Source organism: Phacochoerus africanus, chromosome 4, assembly GCF_016906955.1.
Source record: "Phacochoerus africanus isolate WHEZ1 chromosome 4, ROS_Pafr_v1, whole genome shotgun sequence".
Classification (NCBI taxonomy): Eukaryota; Metazoa; Chordata; class Mammalia; order Artiodactyla; family Suidae; genus Phacochoerus; species Phacochoerus africanus.
The window spans coordinates 151,027,169-151,054,819 of NC_062547.1; the positions used below are offsets into that span (position 1 = coordinate 151,027,169).

The 27,651-nt window shown below is 65.5% G+C and overlaps 1 protein-coding gene across 2 annotated transcripts; it reads right to left on the bottom strand.

Moving 5' to 3' along the window:
- Positions 1-22: 22 nt before the first annotated feature.
- Positions 23-27,651, bottom strand: CSF1R (colony stimulating factor 1 receptor). 2 transcript variants are annotated; one of them, XM_047779039.1, is made up of 21 exons: positions 27,409-27,651; positions 23,333-23,590; positions 22,619-22,918; positions 21,007-21,143; positions 20,274-20,433; positions 15,952-16,138; positions 13,104-13,219; positions 12,749-12,869; positions 12,483-12,670; positions 10,709-10,821; positions 5,665-5,791; positions 5,438-5,542; positions 4,971-5,081; positions 4,196-4,358; positions 3,757-3,848; positions 3,588-3,685; positions 2,970-3,092; positions 2,779-2,890; positions 1,707-1,806; positions 985-1,093; positions 23-888 (listed from the first exon to the last, which is right to left on the bottom strand). In XM_047779039.1, exons 1-21 carry the CDS (start codon positions 27,455-27,457, stop codon positions 748-750), a joined length of 2,910 nt encoding a protein of 969 aa, XP_047634995.1. In that variant the 5' UTR covers positions 27,458-27,651; the 3' UTR covers positions 23-747. The 2 variants fall into 2 exon arrangements, with proteins under 2 accessions (XP_047634995.1, XP_047634994.1); XM_047779038.1 differs by having other exon boundaries at positions 10,709-10,824; positions 27,409-27,650.

Here is a 27,651-nt window from a genome sequence, read left to right on the forward strand (position 1 = left end):
CGCCAAGAAGCAGAGGCCGGCGTGTTACTGCGGTTAGTTTAATGCCGACAGGACAACCTCCAGCGTGGCTGTTAGTGAGGCGGCGGCACCCGGGGGCCTGTGTGCTTGGTGTGGCCAGCCACACGGGGCCCCGCTGGCCGGCTCAGGACAGGGGGCCGGGCGGGACACTCAGGCCTGGCGCTGCCGCCTGGCTCACGGCAGCGGGAGCAGCCTGCGCGCGGAGGAGGGGCTGCGGGCAGGTTGTTAGAGGCAGCCAGGGACGGTGCGATTCTTCCAGACGAGCCGCCCTGCGCACCGGTCTGCTCCCACGCGGCAGGTGTCCCCCTCTTGCCAGGGCCCCAGGGGCCGTGCTTTCCTCTCCATGTGTGTGGGCAGCTCCTGGGAGCTCGAAGGCACAGAACCAGTCCCTTGCCGTGGACACGGGAGGGGAGGTGCTTCCTGAAGGCGGGGACAGGCTCAGCGGGAGCTGGGTGCTCTCCCAGTTAGTATAGCAAACGCGAGGCCCAGCACTGAGAAGGGGGGGGGTGGGGGCAGGGGTGGGGGGTGGGGGCAGGGGTGGGGGGGGGCTCGGCCCCAGCCCCTGACTGGCAGTGACGGCCCAGGTCCTGGAAGTGGGATCCCCCCGACCTCCTGGACCCCACATTCCTGAGTTTGGGGAGCTGGGCCAGGCTGTTGAGTGAAAGGCCCAGGGCAGAGTCTGTGCTCTCCCCGTGGTGACCCGTCCAGGGAGGAGGGCAGGCCACCTCCTCAGCAAAACTGGTAGGTGTTGGGTTGCAGCAGGGGCTGGGCCGCATCCCCCTGCTCGCAGCAGGCCAGGTGCTCGCCGGAGCTCCCCTCCTCGGGCTCGCTGCTGCTGCTGCTGCTGCTGCTCGGCAGGTTGCTGTAGTCCTGGGGGCGCGGGGGCGGGGGTCAGTCCAGATGCACGCGCCCCAGCCCAGTCTGCTGCATGCAGCCAGCCGCCCAGCCTGCGCCGCCCGCACTCACCCGCGCTCTCTGGTCGCCGTGGCTCTGCTCCTGAAGGAGAGCGCAGATCTGCTGGAAGGTGGGTCTGCGCGTCGGCTCCAGGGCCCAGCAGGCCTGCATGATGCCGTATCTGAGAAGGGACAGCAGCCGGTTACCTGTCTGGGCCACTCTGCCTACACGTGTGAGTGCAGTCCTGCTCAGCAGAGGCCCCGCGACGGAGTCCAGAGGGCGCTTCGTCCAGGACCAGCACCCAGTCCCCAGGCACCCGGGGGAGAGGGCATGCCGTCGGGACGGGCGTGGTAACTGAGCAGAAGGAAGGGCCTCAGAGGTGCTGCTGGGCGCGCGCTCCCAGGCGAAGAAGGGGCAGGCCTGCTGCCTGCAGCTGTGAGAGGCAGGCTGGGAGGAGGTGGAGGTGGTGGTGGGCACAAGGGCTAAAGGGGCTGAGGAGCTGGCAGAAGGGGGCAGGCGTGGGGAGACGGGCCAGCGAGCCCGCGGAGGGGCTGTGCTGCGGGCAGAGAGCCAGTGAGTGGCTCGTGGTGTCGGCCGGCGTGAAGCGGCGAAGAGGCCCCGGGGGCCGGGTGGCTGGGAGGCTGGCCGACAGCACAGCCAGGACGGAAGACGAGAGAGGCCTTCCTTGAGGTCCGGGCGTCAGTCTGCGTTAAACGTCCACCCGCCGCGGTGGGCCGCCCCCATGACCAGCCCTCCGGGCGCCTGTGCCCTGCTCCCCGCGCTGCGTCACGTACATGTTCTTGGGGGCGAACGCAGGCTGGGCCATCTGGTACCCGTCCTTCACCAGCTTGTAGAACTTGCTGTTCACCAGGATGCCAGGGTAGGGGTTCAGCCCTGCAGAGGCCAAGGTCGTGAGGAGGGCTTGCTCGGTGCTCTCACCGTCACCTCCCGCACACGCACCCTGGCCGGCCTGGGGGTGAAGGGTGCCCGCTGGGCTGTGGTAGCAGCAGCAGCTCCTCCTAATGGCGCTTCCTGTCTGCCCGGCTCCGCGCAGGGCTTGGGCTTCTAGGACCATGAGGGCCTTCACCCAGAACGCATGGCCCCCAAGAAGCCAGCCCATGCTTTACAAGAGGAGCCTCGGGGAGGAGGACAGGCTCCCAGGCGCCTCTGCCTCCTGGTGCCCCAGGAACGGGAGCTGCATCAAGGGCCCGGCCTTTCAGACGAGGGGAAGCTGCACTTCCAGGAGGCAGCAACTGCGCCGCCGGCAGGCCAAGAGGTGGGGGGGTGGGAGGAAGCGCCCTGGGAGCCCAGCCGTCTCCCCGTCTCTTCACACCCACTAGCCCTTTCTCTGCCTTGACCGCCAAGCATTCTTTTTAAAAACAAAAACAAAAAAAAAACAGCCACACGTGCAGCGTAGGCAGATTCCCAAGCCAGGGATTCAATCTGAGCCACCGCCTCTGCACCATTGAATTCTTTAACCTACCCCACCAGGCTGGGGGTCAAACCCACTCCTCCAGAGATGGGTCTGCCTCAGTTGGATTCTTTTGTGTCTTTTTTAGGGCTGCACGCACGGCATATGGAGGTTCCCAGGCTAGGGGTCACATCAGAGCTGCAGCTGCTGGCCTCCACCACAGCCACGGCAACGCTGGATTCCTAACCCACCTGAGCGAGGCCAGGGATCGAACCCACGGCCTCACGGTTCCTAGTCAGATTCCTTTCCGCGGCGCCACAATGGCCACTCCCTCAGTCGGGTTCTAACCCCCCAGGCCTCCACGGGAAGGCCCGAGCTCCCTGGACTAGGCTCCTCCACGCAGTACCTGACACCAGGGGGCCAAACGCCACCCCAGCCCCGGCGCAGCCGCTCACCCAGCGAGAAGATCTCCCAGAGCAGGATGCCGTAGGACCAGACGTCACTCTGCACCGTGTAGACGCAGTCGAAGATGCTCTCGGGGGCCATCCACTTCACGGGCAGGCGGGCCTGGCGCGGGAGGCCCGGTCACCTCGGCCCCGGACTCGGCCCCGCGCCCCCGCCCCCGCCCGGCCGTGCCGGCACTCACGTTGCCCTTGACGATGTAGTTGGAGTCGTTCATGATGTCCCTTGCCAGACCGAAGTCCCCAATCTTGGCCACGTGGCCGCTGGTCAGCAGCACATTCCGGGCTGCCACGTCCCGGTGGATGCACTGGGGGTGCTGTGGGGTTAGTCGCGGGCCGCCCCAAGCCCCAGGTGCAGGGGGCACAGGAGCCTGGGGTCTTTGGTGAGGGCATGGGCGTCTGTTCTGCTCCTGTGCCCGGGCCCCCGGCCCCACCGTCTCCCAGGACCAGGCCCCAGAAAAGAGGTGCTTGGGCCCAGAAACAGCTCTGATGCTCCGAGCAGGGCCCAGCTGTGCCAGGCCTTTGGCTAAGTCTCTGCACAGGCGGTAGTCCTGTCTCACGCTTATGCCTCTGAGATGGGGCCCAGGTCGACGGGGGTAGAAACCCAGGCTCGGAGAAGTTGAGCTGCTGCTCAGTCACACGGCAAGTGACCAAACCCACGTGCAAGCCCTGGACGCCCGGCACTGTGTCTAAGAGGACAGCTGCTTTTCCCACGTGCCCCTTCCTCCCGCGTCCAGCCTGAGGGCGCTCCGCTGCCCCTGCCCCTCGGGTGACCTAAGTGGAGGGTCCCATTTCTGACTCACGTTCTTGGAAGCGAGGAAAGCCATGCCCTGGGCCACCTGGCTTGAGAAGCGGAGCAGGTCGCACAGCTCCAGCGGCCGCCCGTCCTCCTTGTCCAGGTCTGGGGAGGGGGGAGTGTGTCAGGACACTCCCCCCCGCCCCCCCCCACTCCCCGGGCCAGCCCCTCCTCACCTTGCTCAGAGAACGAGTCGTTGGAAGACGACGTGGAGACGGGCCTCATCTCCACGTAAGCGTCCACACCCTGGCTGGAGAAGCCGCTGTCCCTGCACGGAAGAGCCATCAGTGCCCCGCCTGGTGCAGGGAAGGACGGGGCCTTGGGAGGGGCCCCGGCTACAGCGACGAGTCCATTAACGCCCCCCCTCCGCCAGGCCACGAGCTGCCCGTCCTTGTGCTCAGGACTCTCCAGACAGGAGGGACCCAGGTGTTTGTTGGGTGATGGGAATAAGCACGAGAACTAAGCGGCTGGGTTGCTGTGGTGGCCACTCCCACGATGCAGGTGGGACGGACGGTGAGGGCCACCGGGCCACTCGGCCCCGCGCCGCCTCTGGGGACGGACCTCGGGGCCCCCCTCCCAGGCCTGGCCTCCTTCCCCCCTTTGCCGGGACCTTACCTGCGGGTGTATTTCTTTTCCAAGGGGATGTTTTTGTAGCCGGGGCCTGGCTCGGGGCTCTGGCCTGGGTTCAGGCCGGGTCCCAGCATGGCCTCTGCCTTCCTTCGCAGGAAGTTGAGCAGGTCCCCGTAGCAGCAGTACTCGGTGATGACCAGGACAGGGCCTAGAGCAGCCGAGAGCGCGGCGTCAGGGCCCTGCCAGCCCGCCACCCCAAGGCCCGTGGACCAGGGCTGTGGGCGGGGGCGAGACGTCCCGGATGAGGGCGCGGGCGCTCCGGGTCCTCCTCCTGCCCCTGAGCCGCCCTCTCTGCTCCCTGGGCCTCAGCAACCCCACCCGGCTAAAGCAGAGCCATCTCCCAGACAGGGAGCTGAAGGAGTCTGTCTTCAGAGAAAGTCGAGGGCAGCTCCATAGAGGCGTGGGCTGCTCCCGGGGACGAGAAGGGGGCGGCCTGGGAGCTCCGGCGGGCCCCGGACACTCCTGTGGACCCTGCAGCGGACGGCCCACCCTCTCGGGGGGCTTCCCTGCAAACCCATGGCCTGACTCCCTGGGGCCTGCACGCCGGTCTCCTTTTCCAGGCGGTTCTGAGGCCCATGGACGAGAGCTCCGAACGGCCTGGCACCCGGAAGCAGCTGCGGCCCAGTCCGGGCATCTGGCCTGCACGCTGAGGGACACTGAGGCAGGGAGCCGACCTTGCCGGGGCGGGGCGGGGCGGGGCGGGGGCGGGAGGTGGCCGTGGGGCCCCAAGTGCATGGGCCCCGCTGTGGCCGGGCCTCACCTCCGTGGGTACAGGCGCCCAGCAGGTTGACCGTGTTCTCGTGCGGGCCCAGGTGACTCATGATCTTCAGCTCCGACATGAGCGCCTCCTTCTCGTCAGCGTGGGCCGTGGCTGCGGGGGCCGCAGGGGCGGGGCAGAGAGCGGGCGGGGTGCAGAGCGCCGCACACACGTCGCGGACGCGGCGGGGCCAGAGCCCCCAGGCAGTCAGGCCGAGGGAGGCAGGAGGAACGAGGACCGAGAGAGGAGAGCGGGCCCGTCACTGAGCTGGTCCTGGGTGCGAGAGGCCGAGCTGCGGCCAGGCCCGAGCCCAGCAGCAGTTGGAGGGAGGCTGCAGCTCAGAGGCGAAGCTGAGAGCCCGCACCCCAGTCCCGGGCTCTGACGGGCTGGAAACGTGGGTGATGCGCTGAGCCACGGAGGCGACTGCCCCCCTCCCCAGCCCCCCCCCCAAGCCCCCCAAGGATGCTCACACTTCAGCATCTTCACAGCCACCTTCAGGACAGCGTCTTCCTGGCCCAGACCGAAGGCTGTGGCCTCCACCACCTTCCCGAAGGCGCCGGCTCCCAGGGTCTTACCTGCCACACAGCCTCCTTAGGTCCCTGGGGGCCAGGGGGCCCTTGCCTAAGGGCCCAGAGGCTCCCTGCTGCCCATGCCGACCCGGGGCCAGGGCAGGGTGGAGGCCGAGACCCCCGCTCACCGAACTGCAGCTTGTTCCGGGGAAACTCCCACTTCTCGCTGTAGGGCAGCTGCGTGGGGTCGATGAACGTGTAGCTGTTGCCCGCGAAGCTCTCGATGATCTTCCAGCGCACCTGGTACTTGGGCTTCTGCAGAGGGCAGGGGAGATGCCTGGGCCTGACCCCTGACCCCAGGGGCAGGCGGGAGGCGAGGCCTGCTGGCCCACCTGGGACCGCCCCTCCTCCAAGCCTGTTTCTCTGCCTGTTTTTGAGCCACGGGGGACCCGCTCTGGGGGCCTGGGCAGCCCTGCAACCGGGTGGTGCCTCAGCTGGGAGGAGGGTGGAGCTGCAGCGCCCTCCTGAGCCCCCTGCCCAGCATTATGAGTTTACTGTTAGAGCTGGTTCGACGCAAGGAAATCCACCGCACCAGCCCCCTCTGCGCCCGGTAGTGCGAAGTACTGAACAGCCAGACACGCTCCATCCTGGAAACCAAACTCTGTGCTCACTTGACGACTGCCCCCGCCCCGAGCTCCTGGCCCTTATCCCAGGCATCTGCCTGTCTGGCACCTTATGTCACTGGACTCCCGCAGGACCTTCCCTGGGGGACTTAGTCACTTAGCACGACGTCCCAAGGTTCATCCATGCTGTTCCGGGTGTCAGCAGTTCTTTTTTTTTTTTTTTGTCTTTCTTTTAGGGCTGCACCCATGGCATATGGAGGTTCCCAGGCTAGGGGGCCACACAGAGCTGCAGCTGCCGGCCTACAGCACAGCCACACTGGATCCTGAACCCACTGAGCAAGGCCGGGGATTGAACCTGTGTCCTCATGGATACTAGTCGGGTTCATTACTGCTGAGCCACAATGGGAACTCCTCTTCCTTTTTAAGGCTAAATAATATTGCCGTCCAAGCGTTTCACTGAGCACTTAGATTTGTTTCAGGCACCACTGATTCAGAGTTGAACCAGCCTCTGGTCCCTGGAGTTTGGACTCTAGTGGCTAAGACACGCATCCAGCTCCAGCAAACCCCCTTGCAGGGAGCGTTTAAGTAGGGCTGGAGACAACAAAGCAGATGAAGGGACAGAAAGCCCTGGGGACAACGGAGGAGAAGTCAGGGAGGCCCCGAGGAGGTGAGAGGGAGCTGGCCAGGGCCACGTGAGCATCAGGAAGGCAGCATGGGGGACGGGGCTTGGAGCTCGGAGGCGGGGAGGCCCGATGGGAGCCGGGAGAGGGGCCTGAGGCTGAAATCAGCGAGTGGATTCTCTAGGGGCCGGGGGGTGGGGTGAGGTTGGAGGCTCGATGCAGGTGGGTGACCCCTCTGTCACAGGCCGCAGAGACCCTGAGCGCAAGGCAGTCAGCCTCCAGAGGCCCCGGTTCCACCCGGGCTCTGCTTGGGATCCCGCCAGCTGGCCGGGCTCAACCTGACCTGTGGGGGAGCGGCTGCCTCCCTTCTGCCCAGGGTGACAGCTGCATGGGGGCACTGTGCCAGGGGGGTGCCCTGGAGAAGTGCTGATGGCAGACAGAGTTTAGGTGGAAAGTGGAAGCGGGCCTGGGCGGTGGGGACACCGAGGCCTCGGAACTGAGTCCCACTCTCCTTCCGGTCAGTTCTGGAGCAGGAGCAGCAGCTGTGCTGTGCTCAGCAGCTGGGCTCCTTAGGGGGCAGCTGGCTCAGGCGGGGGCCAGTGCCAGTCCCCTGGAGGAAAGGGGCCCGGGACTCGAGGCTCCTTGGGCTCAGAGAGGAGACGCCTGAGAGCTGCAGGGAGGAACCCCCAGACGGTCGTCCGGGGCGAAGACTGCAGTCAGACCTAAGGAAGATCTTTCGGGCTCTGATCGGGAGCGCGGACCGTGGGTGAACTGAGGACCCCGAGAGGCCGTTTCGGTGCAGAGTCGGAAATGGCAGAGGACCAGGAACCGCCCGAGCGTCAGAAGATTCAAGCCCTGCCTGTGGGGGCCTTTCCAGCCCCGGGGGGGTGGGGGGTGGGCAGAGCCAGGAGGGATCCCGGGACCTCCCCTGGCCACTTCCATGCCCAGGCGCCACCGCGGGGAAGGCTGTTGCCTGTCCTGCTCCCCACTTCTCTTTCCTCTGGTCCCGCAGCTGGGCCTGGGGAGCAGCCCCCTCAGCCGGCCCCCAGCGCTGCAGGGAATCCTGGGCACCGGGAAGGAGAGCCTGCCTGGCTGGCGGGAAGCTCAGCTCTCTCAACCCCAGACCGCTACCTGGAGGAGAACACACCTCCCCCTTGCCTGCCTCGGGCATCCTGGCCCCCCTTCCTGGCAGGCGGCTGCCAGCTCTGGCCCGAACAGCCTCTGCTCTGAAGGAGCCCCGGGGGAGGGGGGGCCGGGCTTCCCAACCGCGGTGGCAGAATCGGTAACGCCATCGGTGCGTGCCTCGGGGCACTTCCCGTGAGCGGGCGCGGGGCCACAGCTCGGCGTGCGTCATCTCCCTCCGAGGCCACTTCCCCTCGGCGACCTGACCAGGGTGGCCGCGGGATGACCACAGCCCTGACTCCCCTCCAGCCTGGCGGCACTGGGCGGGTGGGTGTTTTCTGTCTCGCAAAGGTGGAGAACAGACCAGTTCCCCTGGGAACCTGGGGGACCCCAATCCCGGAGCTCAGTCCTAACCCCCGAAGCCACGCCTCTGCAGTGGCCCCCGCCCTGTCCCCTTGGTCTCCTCCTCCCAGCTGCTGACTCCTGCTCTTTTCTCTTCCCCGCCCCCCACTGCGGTCTCTGGGGCCCAGAAAGCCCATGACTCAGCCTGGCGGCAGAAATAACCACCCCCCCCCCCGGCCACCCCTCCCCCCAGTACCAGTGTTGGAGGCCCAAGGGGCCAAGCCCGAGGCAGGGCAGGCCCATCTGGACCCCTCCAGGTCTCGCCCCAGGGCTCCTGCTCTTGGCCTTGGGTGGGCCCGGGGGCTGGCCACACGTCCCACGGGGGCTAAGAGGTGACTGGGAGCTCCTGCTCCAGAAACGGCTGCGCTGGGAGAGGGCAGGGTGTTCCCAGACCACGGCTGGCCCAGGGCGCCGGAGGGGGAACCAGGCCCTTCTCAGGAATCTCGGCAGCCCTGGGAGGTGGTTCTGCAGATACCTGGGAGGCACCTTTCCGTCCGTTTAGGGAAGAACTCTGCCCAGAGCTGCTCAGAGAAGGACCTGGCGGCCACGAGAGCGAGTGACATTGCTCCCTGGAGGTGGGCGACGGGGCCTGATGACCCACACTTTGGGGTCTGCCAGCCTCAGACACCCCTCTCATCCCAAGATACACGCGCTACCTCGGCTTCCCCGGCCAGCTGCCTCCTGGGAGCAGGTGGGCAGCGTCCGTCCCGAGCACCCTGTGCCCAGCCCCCTGCTAAGTCCCCGCCGCAGTTACGACACTGAGTCTTCAGGATGCCTGGGGCGGGGCGGGGGGGGGGGCGGCGGCTGTCATTGTCAACCCCGCTTCACAGACGGACAAGGACAGGCTGACAGAGACCACGTCCCCTAGAGTCCCAGAGTCTGGCAACAAAGATTCAGACCCAGATCCATCCAACTCCCAGCCCGAGTCCTAAGCTAGACCATCAGGAGGCTCTCGGCATGTCAGACAAGGAGGCTGTCAGGTCCTCGGTCCCGTGGGACAGGTCGGGGAAGTGGGGCCCAGAGAAGGCAGGGGTCAGCGAGATGGCATGGCAAAGCAGGGACAGAGCTGTGCCCAGATCCCCGCTGCCTGGACACGGGCCCAGGGCTCAGAGCTACCTCTCTGCTTGCTGGACACTGGCATGAGCACAGCAAGCTGACCCCATGGGCACCCCCTCACCCCAGGCGGCCAACCCCGTGGGCACCTGGGCACCCCTGTTTCCTGGGCTCTCAGTCCACTTCTCACGCAAAAACCCCAGGGCGGGTGTGGGGAAGGGGCCCACCAGGTGGGTCCTTCCCTCCTGACTCACCTCGCTCCCTTGTTCGCACCCACTGGGCCTCCAGGTTGGGGCCCAGCCCCCTCAGCCCGCCCCCGCCTGCATCCTCTTCTGCGCATCAGGGTTCACGGCTCCCCACGCTGCTGTCCCCCATAGACACCCTTGCCCTGAAGAGCATCTCCCCGTTTGCTGCTGCTCCGTCCTCCCAGGCCTGTCCTGCTCACGCGTGCCCCCCTCCAAGCAGTCTTCCTCTGTGCCACCCCCAGAGACCCCCTCCGCTTCCAGCCTGGTGCTCTCAGAGCCCTATGGCAGCGGACGTGCTCTCCTGGGCAGGGAGGCCGTCAGGCTGCGTGGTGGAGGCTGCAGGCTCTAGGGTACAAGACACCTGAAAGCCGTGGGCAGGTCCTTTGACCTTGCCAGGCCTGTTCCTCACTGTAAAATGCTGGCGCTCTAGGCGCCGCCTCCCCATTGCTGGGGGCCTAAGAGAAGATGCTGTGACATTCCTCCAAAGCCAGCCTCGGCCACTGACCAGCTGAGACGAGGGCAACTGTCTGGACCTCTCAGATCCTCGGCTTCCGATTCTGTACAGGGGGCTTGGTGAAGGAGAGAGCGTCCAAAAAATGCCCCTCAAATCGCTACAACTGAGCACGCGGATGGCAGGCAGGGCCCGAGGCAGCAGCGGGCAATAGCCTAGATTAATAACGATATCGAATAGCGAACAGGACGATGGCTGGCGGGCGGGCCTTCCCTCCACCAGCTCCCCTGCCGCCTTCCCGAGAGACACAGGCCTGGCCCCAGGACCCCCTCTGGGCATCCCTGAAGCCCCCAGCTGGGACAGGATCCCACGTTCGCACGCTCCCAGACACCCCTGCTCTCCCCACGGCAGCGCCCCCCACCCCCGTGACCCGTGCCCTCCCTTTCAGGGTCATTCGATTAGCAAGGGCCTCCTGCACTACGCAGGGACCCCCCCCCCCTCCGGGGCAGAACCTCCAAGGCTCCCGGTCTGGGCTCCCTCGGCCACTCCCACTGGCATACAGCAGGCGCCCACCTCAGAGCTGCTGGCCCGGTGCTGGGCTGATGGATCCAGGGCTGAGGCTGGATCCATGCAGCCTGGTGGCGCTGCCCCAGGGTCTGGCTCCCTCGGGTACCGGGCCGTCCCCGCCCTGACCCCCTGCCGCCCCGCTGGCTCACCTGCTTGTACTTGTAAAGGAGCAGCAGCAGCAGCAGCAGCAGCAAGGCCATGATGGACACACAGGCCACCAGCACCGGGGTGAAGAGGGGTTCATCCGGCGAGTGCACCTGGGCTGCTGGAAGGGGCGAGGCAGAGAAGTGAGCCAGCAGCGGGCGCCCTGAGACCCGCCTGCCCCTACTGGGAACGGGCCAGTTGCCTAGAATACAGTAGGTGCCCAATAAAGTCTTGGTGACTGGACAATGTCCTCTCACCCGGAAGCCTGCAGACCCTTCCCAGCCAGGGGCCGGGGGGAACTGTCCCCTGCTCTGCTCCTGCCCAGCCGCATGGCCCCTGGGGCCGGGCAAGCCCCTCAGGTCACACAGGCCACCCCTGCGGGTGCAAGGAGCCCCCGCAGCAGCCCGACCCGGGCTCAGCCGTGACCTGCAGGCCCCCCACCCCGAGTGTGGAGGTTCTCACCACTGGGGCCTCTGGCCAGCTGGGACCAAAAGGCCTTCTAGAGATGAGACTGAAACCTGCCTCCCCAGCATTTCTCGCAGCTCCTGCCAGGCCCTTCGTTCTTGGTTCTCTTTGCTTTTCGGGGCCGCACCCACGGCATATGGAGGCTCCCGGGCTAGGGGGCGAGTCGGAGCTGCAGCCGCCGGCCTACGCCTGAGCCACCGCCACGCGGGATCTGAGCTGCGTCTGGGACCCACACCACAGCTCACGGCCACGCCGGATCCTTAACCCACTGAGCGAGGCCAGGGACTGAACCCGCGTCCTCGTGGATGCCAGGCGGGCTCTTCACTGCCAGGCCAGGGCGGGAGCTCCCGAGTGCTCTTTGGAACCCTTCTTAGGCCCTGAAAGCCACGCTCATGGGCCCAGAGTCCCCTCTTCCCACATTAAGGGCCCCGGTCCCCTGGGTGGGTTTGGGAGGACGTACGTTCCATCCTGTGGCCCAGCTCAGCAGCGGGAGCCTGAGGCCCTACCCCACCTCCGCCCCCGGGAGGTGTGACGCCAAACCTGTGACGTGTCCCTCAGCCTCAGGCCCACGGTGCCCCAGTGGGAAGGAAGACAGTGTTGACCTCGGGTGGCCGAGGCCTCTGAAACAGCGCCTGGCCCGTGTTAGCCTTCAAGCTCATGTCGGCTCGACTGCTTGTGACACAGGACCCCCCGCTGTGAGACAGAGCCACCCAGGCAGCGGCATCGGGGATCCAGCCTCAGCGCAGCTGTTCCCAGGCCAGCAGCTGGGGCGCCTGGGGGACCCCCTCTGGGCCCAGCGAGCCTCACCAGGCCTGGCACACAGAGGATGTGCCCCTGCCTGGTAGCGGCCTGGGGGGCGTCAGAGGACCCTGCACACGTGGCCTGAGATGCGGCTGCCCCAGGGCCCAGGGCCGCCCCCCCGGCCTCAGCAGCCCCCCTGTGGCTCTGGCAGGAAGGGGGTCCAGAGGCTGTCCAGCCGAGCCCTGGGTGGGGGGACCGTGTCCCTCTGTCTCCTGCCCGCAGCAGTGGACTCTAAGCTGCAGGGAGGGGGCGCTGCTGCCCCCAGGGTGGGAGTCTGAGCAGAGGCCCAGAGTGCCCTGTGCCCCTCGGCTCCTGCCCTGCTTCCAGCGCTGTGGCTTCTAGAACCCCCATCTCACCGCCTCAGGAGAGCTTTGGTGGGGAGGGGCCTGGAGTCCCACCCAAACGGGTTGAACTGGGATCTGCTGGGCGCCGGAGCCCTGGCCCTGGTTCTCGGGGGTGGAGCAGCTGCTGGGTGCCCTCCCGGCCGGGCCTCGAGCTGGCGCTGGAGCTCACCTACGGAGACGGGCTGGAAGGCGTGGGAGCTGTTGCCCAGGCTGTTGCGGGCCCGGCACTCGTACGTCCTGTTGCGCTCCAAGGTCCCAACGGCCAGCAGCCTCTGGACAGTCGCCTTGTGGAAGGGCTCCTGGCTCAGGACCTCAGGGCCGGGGGCCTCCTGGACCAGCACTCCGGCGCCCTCACACCTGGAAAGAGCAGCACGGGGCTCAGAGCTGCGGGGGCCCAGCCCCTGCCCGGGCCCCGGCCAGCGGGCACACGCTCACCTGTCCGTGTGGCCCCCACACCACACCCAGGTCACGTTGGGCTGCGGGTAGCCCGAGGCTTGGCAGACCAGGGCTCTGGAGCCGTTGACGAGGCTCCACGTGGTCCTGACCTCCGGTGGGTCTGAGCAGAGAGAGCAGCAGCGGGGCACCCTCAGCTCCAGAGGCGCCCAGCCCTCCCCGCCCACCTCCCCAGCCCCCCAGCCCTCCCCGCCCACCTCCCCAGCCCCCCAGCCCTCCCCGCCCACCTCCCCAGGCCCCCAGCCCCCCAGCCCCTCCCCGCCCACCTCCCCAGGCCCCCAGCCCCCCAGCCCCTCCCCGCCCATCTCCCCAGGCCCCCAGCCCCCCTCTCACTCACACAGAAGGGTGAGTTCAAAGGTCAGGACACCCTCGCCTCTGGCGTTTCTGGCCAGGAAGGAGTAGCGGCCGGCTTCGGTGGGCTTCAGGCGAGGCAGGGTGAGGGTGGAGGCGTATCTGCAAGGGGAGCTGGGTGTCAGGGAGCACGGGGCTCAGATGGCCGCCTTAAAGGTGGGGGGGTTGTTTTTGGTAAAGTGTCTGCCGCACAAACCCTTTGTCTGAGCCAGGTACCTGGGCCGGGCAGGTGCCACTGAGACGTGAAAAGCCACCAACCTGACTCCCTTCACAGTTCCTCTCATCTGTAAAGGGGTTTCGTCCTGAGGTTTAGTGGAGGCGGGGTCTGTAAAGTGCCAACACCGGGAGCCACACTCTCAATGTACCTATTCTACCGCTGTCCCCGGGCTGAACAACCCCTCTGGAAACGCCAGCACCCGGGCCAGTTGCTGCCCTAACGCACCAACCCTGCCGAGGGCGGCGGAGAGGGAAGAGAGGCCGGATGGGGCCGGGGCCTCCGGAGACGGGGCTCCCGTCCTGATGTTGCCTGGTCCTAGCTGTGTGACCTCAGGCAAATGTTTCCCCTCTCTGGTCCTCTGCCTCCTTTCCTGTGAGGGTGACACGGCAACCCGTTCACAGACCCGGGCTCGGGGTTCAAGGGACAGGTCCTTGGAGCGGGGACAGAGAGCCTGACGCATGGCAGGCCTTGTCCTTTATCACAGAAGAGGCTGGAGGCCAAGTCAGACGACCCAAGTTGTCCTTGGGTGGTTCCAGGACGGCCTCACTCGGCCAGACCTTTGGCGAGCAGGACCCCCTGCACGCGTCCCATCTGGAGATACCTGACAGCTGCGTCTCCCACTGAAACAACTGCTCTTTGGGCGTGAGCCGAGGGCACCCTTAGGAAGCACACGCTCAGGTCGGTGGCTCTTTGGTGCCCGGCTCGTGTGCCCTGTGCTCAATGGCCCGGGTTGCTCTGTTTGAGGCATCTCCCTGGTCCCTTTCCACAGTGTCCTGTTGCTTACGGGCCCCTGGAACCTGCCCATGGACCAGCCTGCTTCCAGGGGTCTGCAGACTCCAGACCCAGAGCTTCTGCTTCAGACGAGGGGAAGGTCGGCATCCTGGCCGGAAAGGACGAGAAGGGAAGCAGGAAGAGGAAGACGAGGACAAGGGAACATTCTGATTCTGACGATCAACAAACAGAAGCCAGGAATGGGGAGTTCCCTGGTGGCTCAGCGGTTCAAGGATCTGGCATTGTCACAGCTGTGGTTCAATCCCACATGCCTGTGGGGCGTGGCCAAAAAAAAAAAAAAAAGGAATCCAGGGATCAAAGAGGTTTGGGAGCTAGAACGAGAATTCCAGGGAGTTTGGGAGTTGGACAATGTCTGGGATTATCCAGCCCTGGGAGGGCAAATGAGTCTCCTTTGCATGAGTCAATTACAACGGACACACAGCCCAGGGGCTGTTGAGGGGGGCGCTGAGCCCGCAGCTAGACGCTGCAGGAGAGGCTTCTGAGACGCATCAGGGCTGCCGGTCAGCGTGCTGTCAGTGGGTGTGACCCCGAGCACACCGTGTGTTTGCTGCTCCGTCTCATTCACATGGGACGGGGCCAAGACACTCTTCTTTTAACATCTATCACTGCTCCTCCTCCGAAAAGAAGGCTCTTGTGTAGAACACCCCCTGCTGAGGTCCTTGCTTTGGTTTTCTTTTTCGGTTGCACCCACCGCAGGTGGACGTTCCTGGGCTAGGGCTTGAGTCCAAGCCAGAGCTGCAACCTACACCATGGCTGTTGCAATGCCAGATCCTTAACCCACGGCTCCGGGCTGGGGATCGAACCGGCGCCTCCACAGAGACAAGCTGGGTCATTAACCCACTGCACCACAGCAGGAACTCCTGCTTGGGTGTTTTTTTTTTTTTCAGCCGTGCCCTGAGCATGGAGGAAGTTCCCACACTAGGCAATGAACCAGCGCCACTGCAGGGACAAAGCCGGGTCCTTAAGCTGCTAGGGAAGTCTTGGTTAATCTCACAAAGGGAAAGGAAGAGCTGAGGAAAGAGTCCACAGGAGACGGGAAAAGACGTCTAAAACGCCGTGCACGTGGGATGAGCGGGATTCGGGGTGTGGGAACGGGGAGAGCCTGTGGCATTGTGGCCCCGTAGAAGAGACTCGAGCCCTGGGGCAGAGTGGCTGGCGGGAAAGTCTCAGGGCCGGATGCCCATGGACTTGCCAAGAACTTGTGAAGTGTGGGTCCAAGGGGTACTGATTCCCCAGACCCCCCTTAACCCCCCGCCCCGTGCACCTGGCAGATACACCCGCAGTCGCTGCCGGGGCTGGGACTAGGCGTGGAATTCACAGGGCACTGGCTTCCACGTTTGCATTAGTCACGAGAGGAATAGGACGGACGGTTCTGGGGTGACCAGGAGGCAGCTCTCCAAGGATGGGGACAGTGGGTGCCCTCGTCTGAGCCACATCTCACGCACGGATGCGTGAATCGAGGTCCTACGTGGTCAAGAAAAGGGAGACCCAGGAGCGCCTGTCGTGGCTCAGCAGTAACAAACCTGACTAGCATCCATGAGGACGCGGGTTCGAGCCCTGGCCTCTCTCAGTGGGTTAAGGATCCCGTGGCTGTGGTGTAGGTCGGCGGCTACAGTGCCGTTTTGATCCCGGGCCTGGGAACCTCCATACGCTGTGGATGTGGCCCTAAAAAGGTACAGAAAGAAAAGAAAAATGAGACCAGAAAAGATGAAGGCCTCGCTCCGGGTCACGAGGCAAGGCTGAGAGGGGACCCAAGTGTCCTGACTCCCGGCTGCAACATCCTCCCTCTGGCTGTGGGGCTGCACGGGGCGCTCGCTGGTGATACCTGTATGTGTCCTTGCTGGTTTCAAAACTGAGCTCAGGCTGCTGGTCCGAGAAGGGTCCCTGGTAGGTCCAGTTGAAACTCTGCAGGCTCGGGTAGGCCTCCACCTTGACTTTGAGGTCGAGCTTCTCTCCCACCGCTACCTCCTGGCGGAGGCTCTGCTCGGAGGTCAAGGTCAGGTAGGCCCCCTCTGAAAAGCAGAACCCACACAGGCGGCGTGAAGGGGTGGTCGTCCCGCTTGCTCTGTTTGTCCGGTGACCGGCCCATCGATCCAGCCTTTCGGCCGGACCCTCCCTGAGCACCACCCACCTGTGCCAGGTATGCAGAGCCCGCCGCCCTCCCCAGACCTGGCCCCTGACGTCTCTATTCCCAGCGCTTCCCCTGAGCTCTCCTCCTTGGAGCCGCTGCCTCTTTATGTAACAGAAAGATTGGAAAGTGGGCATATATACAGTTAACGACCTTTGGAGATGTTTCTAGCTGTTAAAAAAAGGGTCTCTTTTTTTTTCCTCCCCCACAGGCCCTGACCATATCCCCTTTTCCTGGTCATCGTTTGGTCGCTGCAGGTTCCCCAGCCAGCTCTGGAGCGGGCACTAGCTCCGGCCCGTCATCGGGCTAACCTGTCCCCACCGAACGAGGGGCACTGGCTTCTGGATTCCCACTGGGCCTCCGGGAAAGGAGACGCCCTTCCTGCTGCGGCTTCCAAGCCTCGCGCCCCGCACGGGCCCAGCGCAGAGCTGAGCCTCGAGCCTCGGAAGCAGTGGATTCTCGCCACGGCTGAGCGCCTAGGCCGGCGACGCCACGAGCTCACGCCCACGGCCCTGAGGCCGATAAGAGCCTCTTCTGATCAGGTCGGCTTGCGTGGCTTTCTGTTCCCTGTACTTGAGGGAGTCCTGGGTGGTGTCTCCCGACGGAAGGCTGCATGAATTCAGATCGAGCTGCTCTGGGTGAATCACAGGCAAAGGAGCAGAACCCCCAACCCCCCTGCACACAGGGGCTTCCAGGGGGGGCACGGAGCGGCCTTGAAAGCACAAGGGTTTGCACAACTCCCTGGACCAGATGCTCAGGGCTCAACCCTCTAAGATCTAGAATTCACTCTCCTACCCTGTGACGAGCCCGCTCAGAAAGGCCCCTTCCCCTCCGCGGCTCAGCTTGCATGTAACACTCGTCTCGCCAGGTCTCCGTGCCCCCATGGAGCCACCTCCCTCTTCCTACACCCCCCTCCCACCAGACACACACACACGCCCCAGACACACATGCCTACACACACACACACACACCCCGTTCCCCGCCATCTGTCTCCTAATGTCCCCTGAACACAGCACAGTGGCTCCAAACTTGGCAGCTGCGCTCAGGTCTCCACCAGGAAGCCCGCCTCCTTCTTCTCCCGCTTCGAGCCTCGACCCGGTCAGGGAGACCTCACCCATCACTCCAGGCTGCGGGGGGCTCTCCCTCCTCAACCTTCCTTTTTTTTTTTTTTTTGTCTTTTTAAGCCCACACCCACAGCCTGTGGAAGTTCCCAGGCCAGGGGTCAAACGGGATCTACACCCCAGCCACAGCCACGCGGGATCCGAGCCACGTCTGCGACCTGCGCTACTGCTCACGGCAACGCTGGGCCCTTAGCCCACTGAGCAAGGCCGGGGCCGGAACCCGCATCCTCACGGGTACTAGTTGGATTCTGAGCCCACTGAGTCACAACAGAAATGCCCTCCCTTTTTTTTTTTTTTTTTTAAGCTCTTTTTTAAAACATTGACATATAGCTGGTGTAGGGTGTCATCTGTGTCTCGGGCGTGCCGCGCGGTGTCTCAGCGCCCAGCGTTCTGCTCCGTCGGCGCGACTGTAAGCTCGTCTCTATTCCCCGTGGTGTACGATACGTGCTTGCGGCTGGTTTCCCACTATAGTCTCTGTACCTCCAATGCCCCCCCCCCCCGCCCCCGCTCTGCTCTCCTCTCCCCACTAGTAACCGCTGGCTTGCTCCCTGGGAGTCTCTTTCTGTTCTAGTCACTGGCTTTATTTTTTTCGATCCTATGTCTCAGTGATGCCGTGGGTCCTTCTCTGACGGATGTCACTTTGCTCCGTGCCCTCTGCGGCCCTTTTACGGGACATGCTGCTCAGGCTCCCACTCGTGCACCTGCTTCTCCCTCTAGGTAGCTGTCTTCCGAGTCTGTGAGCTTCTAGGGCAAGCGTCTTACTTCTCGCCTCTTTCTCCCTTAGCCAGCCACCTCTCTTGCCAACCATCCATCCAAACTCCCAGCATCTCCGCCACCGTCACCTCTAGCTCCGACGAGCTGTTGCCTCTCACCTCTCCGCTTCTACCTGTGTCTCCCTCCGCAGAGCACCAGAGAGCTGGGTCGTGCTTTGTTCCGTCCGAGGTGGGTCACATCCCTCCTTTGCCCGAGTCCTCGCCTTGGCTACAGGGACCCGCCCCTTCTCCTCCGGCCTCCCTGCTACCACCCTCCTCTCCGGTTCCACCCCGGCCAGGCCACGCTGGCCGGCCCCGCCGAGCATCCTCGAGAAGGCTGCTTGCCTCTGCCCAGCACGCTCTTCTCCGAGATGCGCTAGGACCTCCTCCTCCGTCCACTTCCCGTCTTTGTCCAAATGCCAGCTTCCCGGCAAGATTTTCCTTGCGGATCACCCCATTTTAAACTGAAAACCCTATAAAATTGATTTTTTTACACCATTGGTTTTGCTTTTTGTTTTCTCCCAGCTAGAGCATCACCTCCATGTGGGCAGGACTTTTGTAGCTGTGTCCTGAGCACTGAGAAGCATCCGGCCGGAAGAGTGGAGGAAAGCAAACCTCTACTGAGTGGCTGCTGTGTGCCTGCACCAGAAAACCCAGGCTTAGACCCCAGAACCGGGAGCGTTTCGACATCCTCTCCTCCAACAGCCCTTGACGCTCTCGGCACAGGACGGGGCCCCAGGCAGAGCTGCCGCGGGCCTGGGTGGCGCTGGGGCTGTGTGGGTGACGCGCACGCTGTCCCCCCCCGCCCCACCCCGTAACATCTAACACACGAGGTGCGGCTGGACTCAAGTGGCTCAGGGCCAGTCCCCCCGCACCCCCCACGAAGAGACGCCCCTCTGCTCCGGATGCTCAGCCACTGCTCCTGCCGCCCTCCCTGTCACTCCAGCCGAAGACCCAGACGTGGTCTTGGCTCCTTCCCCTTTGTCCCTTCCTCCCAGCAGCCACCAGGCCTTGTCCAGGACCGCACACAGGTCGTTCGGCTGACGGACGCTCCTGGGCCTCAGCGCAGCCTGGCGCCCTTAGCCATCGCTGGCCTGGACCCCTGCGCTCACCGCCCCGATGGGCCTCCAGCCCCTGGTCTCCCATCTCGTCCACACGACGCCGGGCTGAGCCCCTCAGATCACATCTCCCCAGGCACACTGAGCAATCACTCCGTGCCAGGTCCCATGCTGAGCACTTCCAACTACACGCCTACGTCTGTGTCCGGTCCGTGCCTACATCCTTAACCCTGTCTAAGTCCACGTCCACGCCGGGAGCTTCACAGTTGTCACCCCAGGCCTGTGACACAGCTCTGGCCACCTCCCCACTTTGCAGGGGAGGCAGAGGTGACGCCGTCTCCTACGTCACTGGCAGAGCCAGGGGGAGTGCGGCCCGGGAGTGCGGGCTCCCGACCACCACGCGTGGCCCCTCTGTACACGCTCATCGCATCGCTCCCTTGAAGTCCTTCCACACCCTCTCAGCAGATACGAGGCCACTACCCATGGCCCGGCCCTGCGGACGCCGCCTTCAGCTCCGCCTTGTGCGGCGGCCCTCCCGCGCCGGCGGGTCCCTGCTGCTGTCCGTTTCTCTGGTGTCTCAAACGCTCTCGCTTTCTCTGCCTTCGAGCCTTGCTTATGCTGTTCCCTCTGCTAAAAGAACTGTTCCCCTTCCTTTCCCATCCGTCTGCCGGGCCGACCCGCATCCATTCTGGTCCCAGCTTAGAGGGCGCGTGGTCCAAGGCTCTTGGGTGGGGGTCCCCCTGGTGTTCCCAGGACACCCCACACTTCCCCCGACCACAACGGGTGACGGCCGTCTGTTCATGTGTCCCAGGGACACGAGTGTCCCAGGCTTGGAGGAACGACTGAATGGGTCGACGGTGAAGCCCGGGGGGGGGGAGCCACTGGGCCCCGGCCCCCAAGCAGAACTGAGTGATGCTGGAAGCCGAGGCAGCCAGCCCTGGGGTTGCTCCCGGGTGGGAGGGGGGTTCTGGGAGGGCCGTGGAGAGACGCCCCTAGCCAGGCTTTCCCGCGAGCTGGTCACCACCGTCTCCTCCTTCTCTGCATCGGCCCCCGCCCCCCGCCCAGCCTCCCCACCACCCGATGCTCACCTACCACCCGGAAGACCATGGAGGTGGCGTGCGTGCCCCGGGCGTTGGTGGCCATGCAGGTGTAGTTGCCGGCGTCTTGGAAGCCCACGGGATTGAGGTCGAGGGTCAGGACTTTTTGGTAACGGTTGTCGTGGAAGTCGGATTGTTGAGAGATGGGCAGCTGCAGCCAGAAGGAAGGGACACCGTACACTGAGGGGGTTGAGCCCCTGGAAGCTGGGGGACCCTTTGAGGATCACCACTGGCCTTTTCCTCGACTCTTTCCTGGAACTCTGGGCCTCCGTTTCTCTATCTGCACAGTGGGACCGACACTGGCCCTGCGCTCCCAGGGTTGTGGTGTAGACAAAGTGAGACACGCTGCGTGTGCGGACGGCACGGCAACGCCGCGGCTGGGGGAGGACGGCCTTGGGAGCGGCCTGAGTCCATTTCCTGCTGAGAGTCCGGCCCCACCCGCCCTCAGTCCCTGGCATCCAAGGTGGCCTAGGAACCTCTTGCTAAATCAGAAGTGAGCGGACAGGTGGCTCTTGTCTGCCGGCAGGGGCACGGGTCCTGGGTCAGGGAGTAGAGAACCCCCCACCCCAAGATGCAGCAGCGTGACCCTGCCTGCTGCTCCTGCCTCAGCCCCTGACCCGCAGCGTGATCTTGGGGAGGTCTCGCCCTCGGCCCTGAGAGCCGGGGGGCCGGTCGGAGGCGGGGCTGGGGGCTGCGGCTGCAGGGCCCACCCGCAGGCACCGACCTTGGTGTCTCCGCGGTGGAGGAAGACCTCGAAGTGGACATCCACGTCGGTGGCCGAGCACACGATCTGGGCGGCCTCTCCCTGAATGCGCACCAGCTCTGTGGGCTTCAGCGTCAAGGTCGGGGGGCCTGGGATGACTGGGGGCGGGGTGGGGGGGGGGGAACCCATGAACGCCCAGGCCGGAGCCATCATTCTGCGCCCTCCACCGGCCGGGGTCCCGCCCCACATCCTGGGTGGCAGCCCCGATGCCTCCATCTCCCTGCACCTCCTGCCTCCCAGACAGAGCTGGGCCGACCCGCCGCCCTCCCAGCCGCACCCTCCCTCTCGGCTCGGGCTCCTGCTGCCCCGGCCCAGGCGAGCTCTTCACGATGAAACCAGGACAGTGCCTCTCTCGTGCCAACCTGGAGCGGCTTTCCCATCACTCTCAGAATAGAAGCTCCACCTCCACCTCCCCAGGTCTGTCCCCGTGCCTGCACACCTGTCCCCGTCCGCTCACTGCGCTGCCAGGGCACAGCCTTCCCCGCCGCCACCCCAGACCGTGCCCTGGGGAGGCGTCTCCCACAGTGAGGGGCGCTGGCCCCCGCCCCTCAGACCTTCGGCTCCAACCCCCCTCAGAGAGGCCTCCTGCGACCGATTTAGCTGAGCCGGCCTCGTCCGGCCCCAGCGCCTCCAGCTGGGCTTCTTGTTCAGCACTACGGCTGCTGACTTGCCTTCTGTCCCGTCTGGAGCCCTCATCAAGGGCAAATCCAGGAAGGTAACACCCCTGGCAGCTAGCCCGGTGCCCCACACGTGGTAGGCACTGAATGAACATCCGAGGCTGCTGTGGTTGAAAAATCACCCTATCTCCCCGGGGCAGGGCCCTCGCGGCCTCGTGCATGGCCCCTGAGAGGCTCCGGGCAGCGCTGGGGCCCGGGCTCTCTCTGCCAGTGCACACCAAAGGCCTTCGGGGCCTCTCTGCACGTGGGTGGGGGCCTTGGGCCTTCGGGACAGGTTTCGTGGCCTCAGGGCCCAGGGCTGCTCTGACCGTGGCCTCATCACACGCCCTGGACTCCAGTCTCAGGCCCAGGTCCTGCGCCTGGGTTCCCGCGGGCTCACCCCGGCCCTTCCAGAAACCAGAATCGCCTTGGACAGGGACAGGGGAACACAAGAGAGACGTCACCACCACTGTCCCCAGGGGAGGTGTGCCAGGCGCCTGCCGCCACACCCCATCACCTGGCTCTCTGCTCCCCAGCGCCCGGCACCGCGGCTGGTGCCAAGCCAGAAACCCACGCTGCGGGTGCGGGAGCGCTTCGGGCCTCCCTCTGTTCCTGGAACCTGGGGAGCCTGTTCCCACTGCGGGACCGCGACCAGACCTGCAGTTTCCTCTTTGCCTGTTTCGCATTTCAGCTCCAAAACGTGTCACCCTTCCCGCAGGGCTCCTCCCTCTCGACTCCACCCCCTGCTCAAGGACTTTCTCGGCCTCTCCCACCGAGACCGCCCTGCCCTGCGCTGTGGGCTTGTACGTGGCTCCGTCCCTGCACCCAGCACCTCGCCACCTCACCCCAGCAAGGGCCCCCCTGCTGACCGCGGGGCAGGGAAGGAGCGGGTGATGAGGGGACCCTGGCCCACACACCTTTCTGCACGTTGAGCCGGACGCTTCTCCACACCGTCCTGCCGTCTACCAGGACGGTGCACGCGTAGTCCTGGCCCTCGATGAACTTGGCCTTGTGGATAGTGAAGCCATGCCAGGGCGAGAAGGAGTAGTTGGTTTGGCGCAAGACAGCCCGGCCGGGCAAGACAGACAGTCTGCGCAACAGTGCCAGCGAGACACCCCCTGCCAGGGCCGGGTCGGTGAGCAGGCAGGGCAGCCTCGCATCCTGGCCCTCCAGCACCGTCACTTCTGGGGCCAGGACCCTCCAGGGCCGACGATGGTCTGGGGAACAAGGGGACACAGGGTTTCAGCCCGCCCCCCAGCACACACACACATCCCCTCCCCCAGGCCCAGGGGTCCCTGGACATTGGCCACAGGGAGGCTCCGAGAGGCTGAGGGTCTGCCTGAGGTCACAGGACACCAGGGAAGCTCCGCTGATGAGCCAGGCCCAGCCCCCACCTCACGCTGTGTGACCTCGGGCAAATGGCTCCACCGCCCTGAGCCTCTGGCAAAGGGGCAGAGTCCCAGACGCACTTCGCAGGGTGGCAGTGGGGATGGTGTTGAATGAGAGGCGCTGCCAGCGGTCCTGGCTCGCAGCAGGCCCTCAGCACGTGTGGAGCTGGTTTATCAGAGCGGCGGGGTCGAGGCCCAGGCCTCCTGCCCATCCCGGGCGGGCCCCACTGGGCGGCTCCTCACCTTTGACGTACAGGTGGATGGTGGCGCTGCCCCCCAGCGGGTCTCCGAGCTCGGTGCAGCGGTACGTGCCCGTGTTTTGGAAGGTGGCGTTGTTTGTGGTCAGGGTGCTGCTGGGGGCGTCGGGGTCCAAGGTCCAGGAGCGGGAGATGGGGCCGTCCCACTCCACGCTGACATTGCTCACGCATCGCAAGGTCACAGAGGCGCCCGGCTCCACCACCAGCTCAGGGCCGCTGGGCTCAATCACCGGGACCCCCTGACCTGGTGGCGGGGGGCGGCAAACACACGTGAGGCCCGAGGGGTCCCCCGGGCCCACCCTGCCCCTGAGGTGGGTGCTGCCGGTTCTGGGGGTCTGCCAGGACGGGCAGGATCACCTCGAGCAAGTCCCGGCCCCTCTCGGGTCCCTTGCTCGGCCCCCACCCAAGCCTGCCGTGACGGGCCCGCGTCTCTGGTGTCCCCAGCAGCCCTTCTCTGAGCGCTTGCTCGGCCCCCGCCCAGCCACGGTCCCGCAGGGGCTGCCCCTGCCACCAGCCTCCCCAGGACGACTCCTGGGCACGATCGGTGTTCAGGGCGCGCTGCCCTCCTGCTGCCAAGCCCAGGGCCGGGCTCAAAGCAGGGGCTTCGAATAAGCAGAGGGAGAGACCAAGGGATGGCGCGTTCACGGCCACGTTCCCCAGGGACCACGTGGGGAAACGCGGCTAAGGCCTTAGCCCAACGTTAGAGCAAAGGCGGGGAGGGTCCCGCGGTGCCCGCGCCCGTCGCTGGACGTGAGGCCTGCGGCGGAAGGGGGGTTCAGAGCCCAGGCCTCGGTCGTACCCCTTCCAAAACGGGGACCTCACTGCACCTATTCGTTGGGAGGTCGGGAGGGTTAGATGCACGGAAAGCCTTTAGAACACCTGTCAGCAAGGGCGTAGATCTGAGCCGTGCTGTTTCTGACCTTGTCGGCCCCCGGCAGCCACCCCGGCCCCCAGCCCCGCGGTGTTTACTGGGGAGACAAGCTCTTTTAAGGAAAAGTTTCTTGAAGGAGAAAAGAGAACTTGAAACTCATCTCGAGCCCTCCGGGAAGAAGGCCCGTTGCCTCTGCAGTGTCAGCATTTTTCCGGGGCCTAAAATAGGGGCCAGGGAGGGAAGTGAGAGCTGATTCAAGGCCTTGGGGGGGCTGCCAGGCACCCTCCGTCGGCGCAGGCGGAAACACGTTGCTGGCACCCGGCCTGGCCCCTGCTTCCGCTCAGCCCGCAGCCCTTCTCCCAGGCATGCTCCCACTTCTGCTTCCTGGCCACTGTCCCCTCCAGAGCAGAGACCCCTGCCCCCGGGGAGGGGGTGCCACGTGCTGGGCAATGGCATGTCCTGGGGGGGGGGGACCTGGCTCTGCCCCAACCCACGAAGAGCCCCTGGGGAGTCTAACCCCTTTGTCCCGGTGACGGGGTCGCAGACACGCAGCCCTGAGACGTGGGGTGACCGCAGGGCCTCTCCGTCACCCTGCACGAAAGCTCCCTAAATGGGTCTCTCCATCCTACTCCCCTCACAACTCACCCTGCACCCCAGAATCACAGACCCTCTGCCTCATGATTTCTGAGTGGCTTAATTCAAGTGCTGATTTCGTATCCATCAGAGAGGCAGCCTGTCTGCCTGAGCCCGAGGATGCTGTGGGCGGGTGAGGACTGCCAAGGCCGGCACCTGCCTGCCCACCACGGACAAGGGCCAGCCTCACCTCCGGAGGGCGGGTGGCAAGTCCCAGGGAGAGGCTGCTCCCTATTATCGTGGCAGCCCGGGTCACAGGGGATGGTGCTGGGAAGAGGTCCCCTCCTCGGCCCCGCCCCCGGCCCCCACTGTACACCCAGGTCTAGGCCACAGCCCCCTCCTCGGCCCAGGATCTTAGTGAGGCTCTCCTGGTCCCTAGGGGCTCTGAGCCTGTCCCCCAACGTTCCCACAGCAGCCGCCCGCCCCCGGCGATCAGGGCTGGTGTTGCAGGGAAGAGCTTGGCTGCGGCGTCTCCCCAGCCTGGGTCTGAGACGTGGTCCTCCCCCGAGCACTGGGGAGCCTGCTTCCCCTCTGGCCTCAGGCCACGCTTCCACCCTCTGAGGCTCATGGAACTACCCTCGGGGAGGCTGGTGGGGCGGGGGGGGGGGGGGGTTTCAGTGAAGTGACGCGCAGCCTTTGGCTCGGAGCTACTGCTTCACCGGCTCCCCTTCCATCCTCCGCCCACTCTGGTCCTCACGCTCAGAGCTCAAGGTCTAAGCTTTCAAGGTCACAGTCCATGCCCGGAGCATCCCGAGACTCCCTGTTCCGCCTCTGCCTTTGCGCAGCCTCGTGGGCGCCTCGTCCCTCCCTCCCGGGCCTCGAGATCAGGCTTGGCCTCGGGAAGTGTGGTCAGAGGGAGGCATCTGCTCTGTCTCTAGTATCCACGCAGGGCAGGGCTGACACCCTTAACCTCAGCCCCAGCGCCCCGCTGCCAGCTTGGCTGGCGGGAAGGAAAAGCCTGCTCGGCCTGCCCTCCCCAGGCCCTTCCCCCACCACCTCGCCTCCCCAAACCGCCCACCTGCCTGGGAGGCCCTCCTCTGGCAGCTCCCAGGGTGAGGGGACACCCCAACCTCCCCTTCGCTGCCCCCCAACACCGTAGCCATAGTCTGGGGCAAGGCTCCTCCTTGGCCCAGGGTCTTAGCGAGACCGGCCTGGTCTCTAGGGACTCTGACCCTGCGCCCCAACTTCCCCACAGCGCGCCCCCAGTCACCCAGCCCCGGTCCACTGGCTGAAAGCGTTGGTTTCCAGCCTGCCCCCCCCCTCCTCTGGGGAGACGCCAAGGAGCCCCTCCTCCTGGGGGGCCCACAGGCAGGTTGGGGCTGAGCACAGGACCACAGAGCAAAGCCAACCCACGGACCTTCAGCCAGTCGGGGGGAACAGTCTCCAGCTCACTTGAGACGGCGACACGGGCACGTCGTGCGTGTGTCAAACATGGTGAAGTGCACACTTGGGAATCTGCTTCCTACTGCACGAACTGACGCCTCAGTTGAAAAGAACCGACGCACAAGCCCAGTGGGCTGGGTCGGGCCGGAGAAGCACCTTGGGCGAGCCGGGTGCTCATCGGGGACCGGAGACACCTTCCCGCCAGAGTCCTGCAGCCCCGGGACCGTGGGGGGAGGGGGGTCGGAGCTGAGGCGGCCCCCCCACCCGGCCCCACCCCCAGCCTTAAGTCCTTGCAGGAAGCAATAAAGTGGAACACGTGTAGACACGAGCCTCCCCGCCAGCCAGGCGCCCTCCTGGGTGCAGATGCTCCCTCACTGCGGCCAGAGGGCCGGCCGTCCCGTGGGGTCTGCACCCAGCTCCCCGTCCCCAGGCCCAGCGGTCCGCGCTTGGGAGCCTCTGACCCGGGTGACCCTCCCTGTCCTCCCCTGACAAGCCCTCACCCCAAACCCTCTCCTCCCCAGTTTGCCTCTCCTGAGCCCCGGCCAGAGGCTAACCTCTTGCCCCTGCTTCTGAGCCAAGGACTGACCGCTGCCTTGTCAGGCCTCTCACCATCAGGTCCCGCCTCATGGGGCCCGGGCTGGCGAGGGCAGCAGGGGCCCTCCGGGGCCGCCCTGCTCAGGGTGGGTCAGGACAAGCACCCTGGCGCCGCCCAGGCGCTTGTTAGTAACGCAGAATCTCAGGGCACCCCGGACCCACAGAGCCAGAATCTGCACTGCGACAAGACCCCAGGGAGTCCGCACGCCCCGTGAAGTCTGGGCAGCGACCCGTCCCGTCCCTCACCGCCGCCTACGAACGGCTATCGAGCATTCAGTGGACCTGGAGCCCCGAGACATCAGGGATGGATTCAGGACACTGGGAGGCCAACAGTGGGGCGGGAAGGACCTGCGGCCCCGGCCAGGCTGCTTCCACACCATCGCAGCTCCCGCTCCCGGGCCTTCTCCAGAGCAGACGCCGCAGCCCGCAGCCCGCAGCCCGCAGCCCGCAGCCCAGGACTGGGGACACACGCACACGCGGGCGGCCCGGTGAGGGGCACGGGTGGACGGGGTCCTCCCGGGGGCCCTCCCTGTCACACCCCCCGCCCCCGCCGCTGCCCAAGTCCCCAGTTCTACTCTCACCAGGCCAGGCTGTGGCTGCCAGCAGGAGCAGCAGCGTGCCCAGGCCCATGGTCCCAGTGGGCAGGCGGCAGGCTGATGCAGGGCTTGGGGTGGCCAGGGACCCGGGGCCCGGGGCACGAGCTCCGCAGGGCCCAGGACGAGTGGACACGCGCCTCTCCCGGCTCCGGCTGTCTGTCTTGCTCTGCTCTTCTTCCTCCTCCTTGGGCTGACCCCCTCTTCCCCTTTCAGCGAGGCAAGGCAACC

Coding starts and splice junctions, on each gene's coding strand:
- CSF1R (XM_047779038.1), bottom strand. CDS start 27,457: ATGGGCCTGGGCACGCTGCTGCTCCTGCTGGCAGCCACAGCCTGGCCT. Junction 21,144..22,618: donor CCGGCTCAACGTGCAGAAAG/GTGTGTGGGCCA, acceptor CCCCGCCCCCAG/TCATCCCAGGCCCCCCGACC. Junction 3,093..3,587: donor CTTTCCTCGCTTCCAAGAAC/GTGAGTCAGAAA, acceptor CAGCACCCCCAG/TGCATCCACCGGGACGTGGC.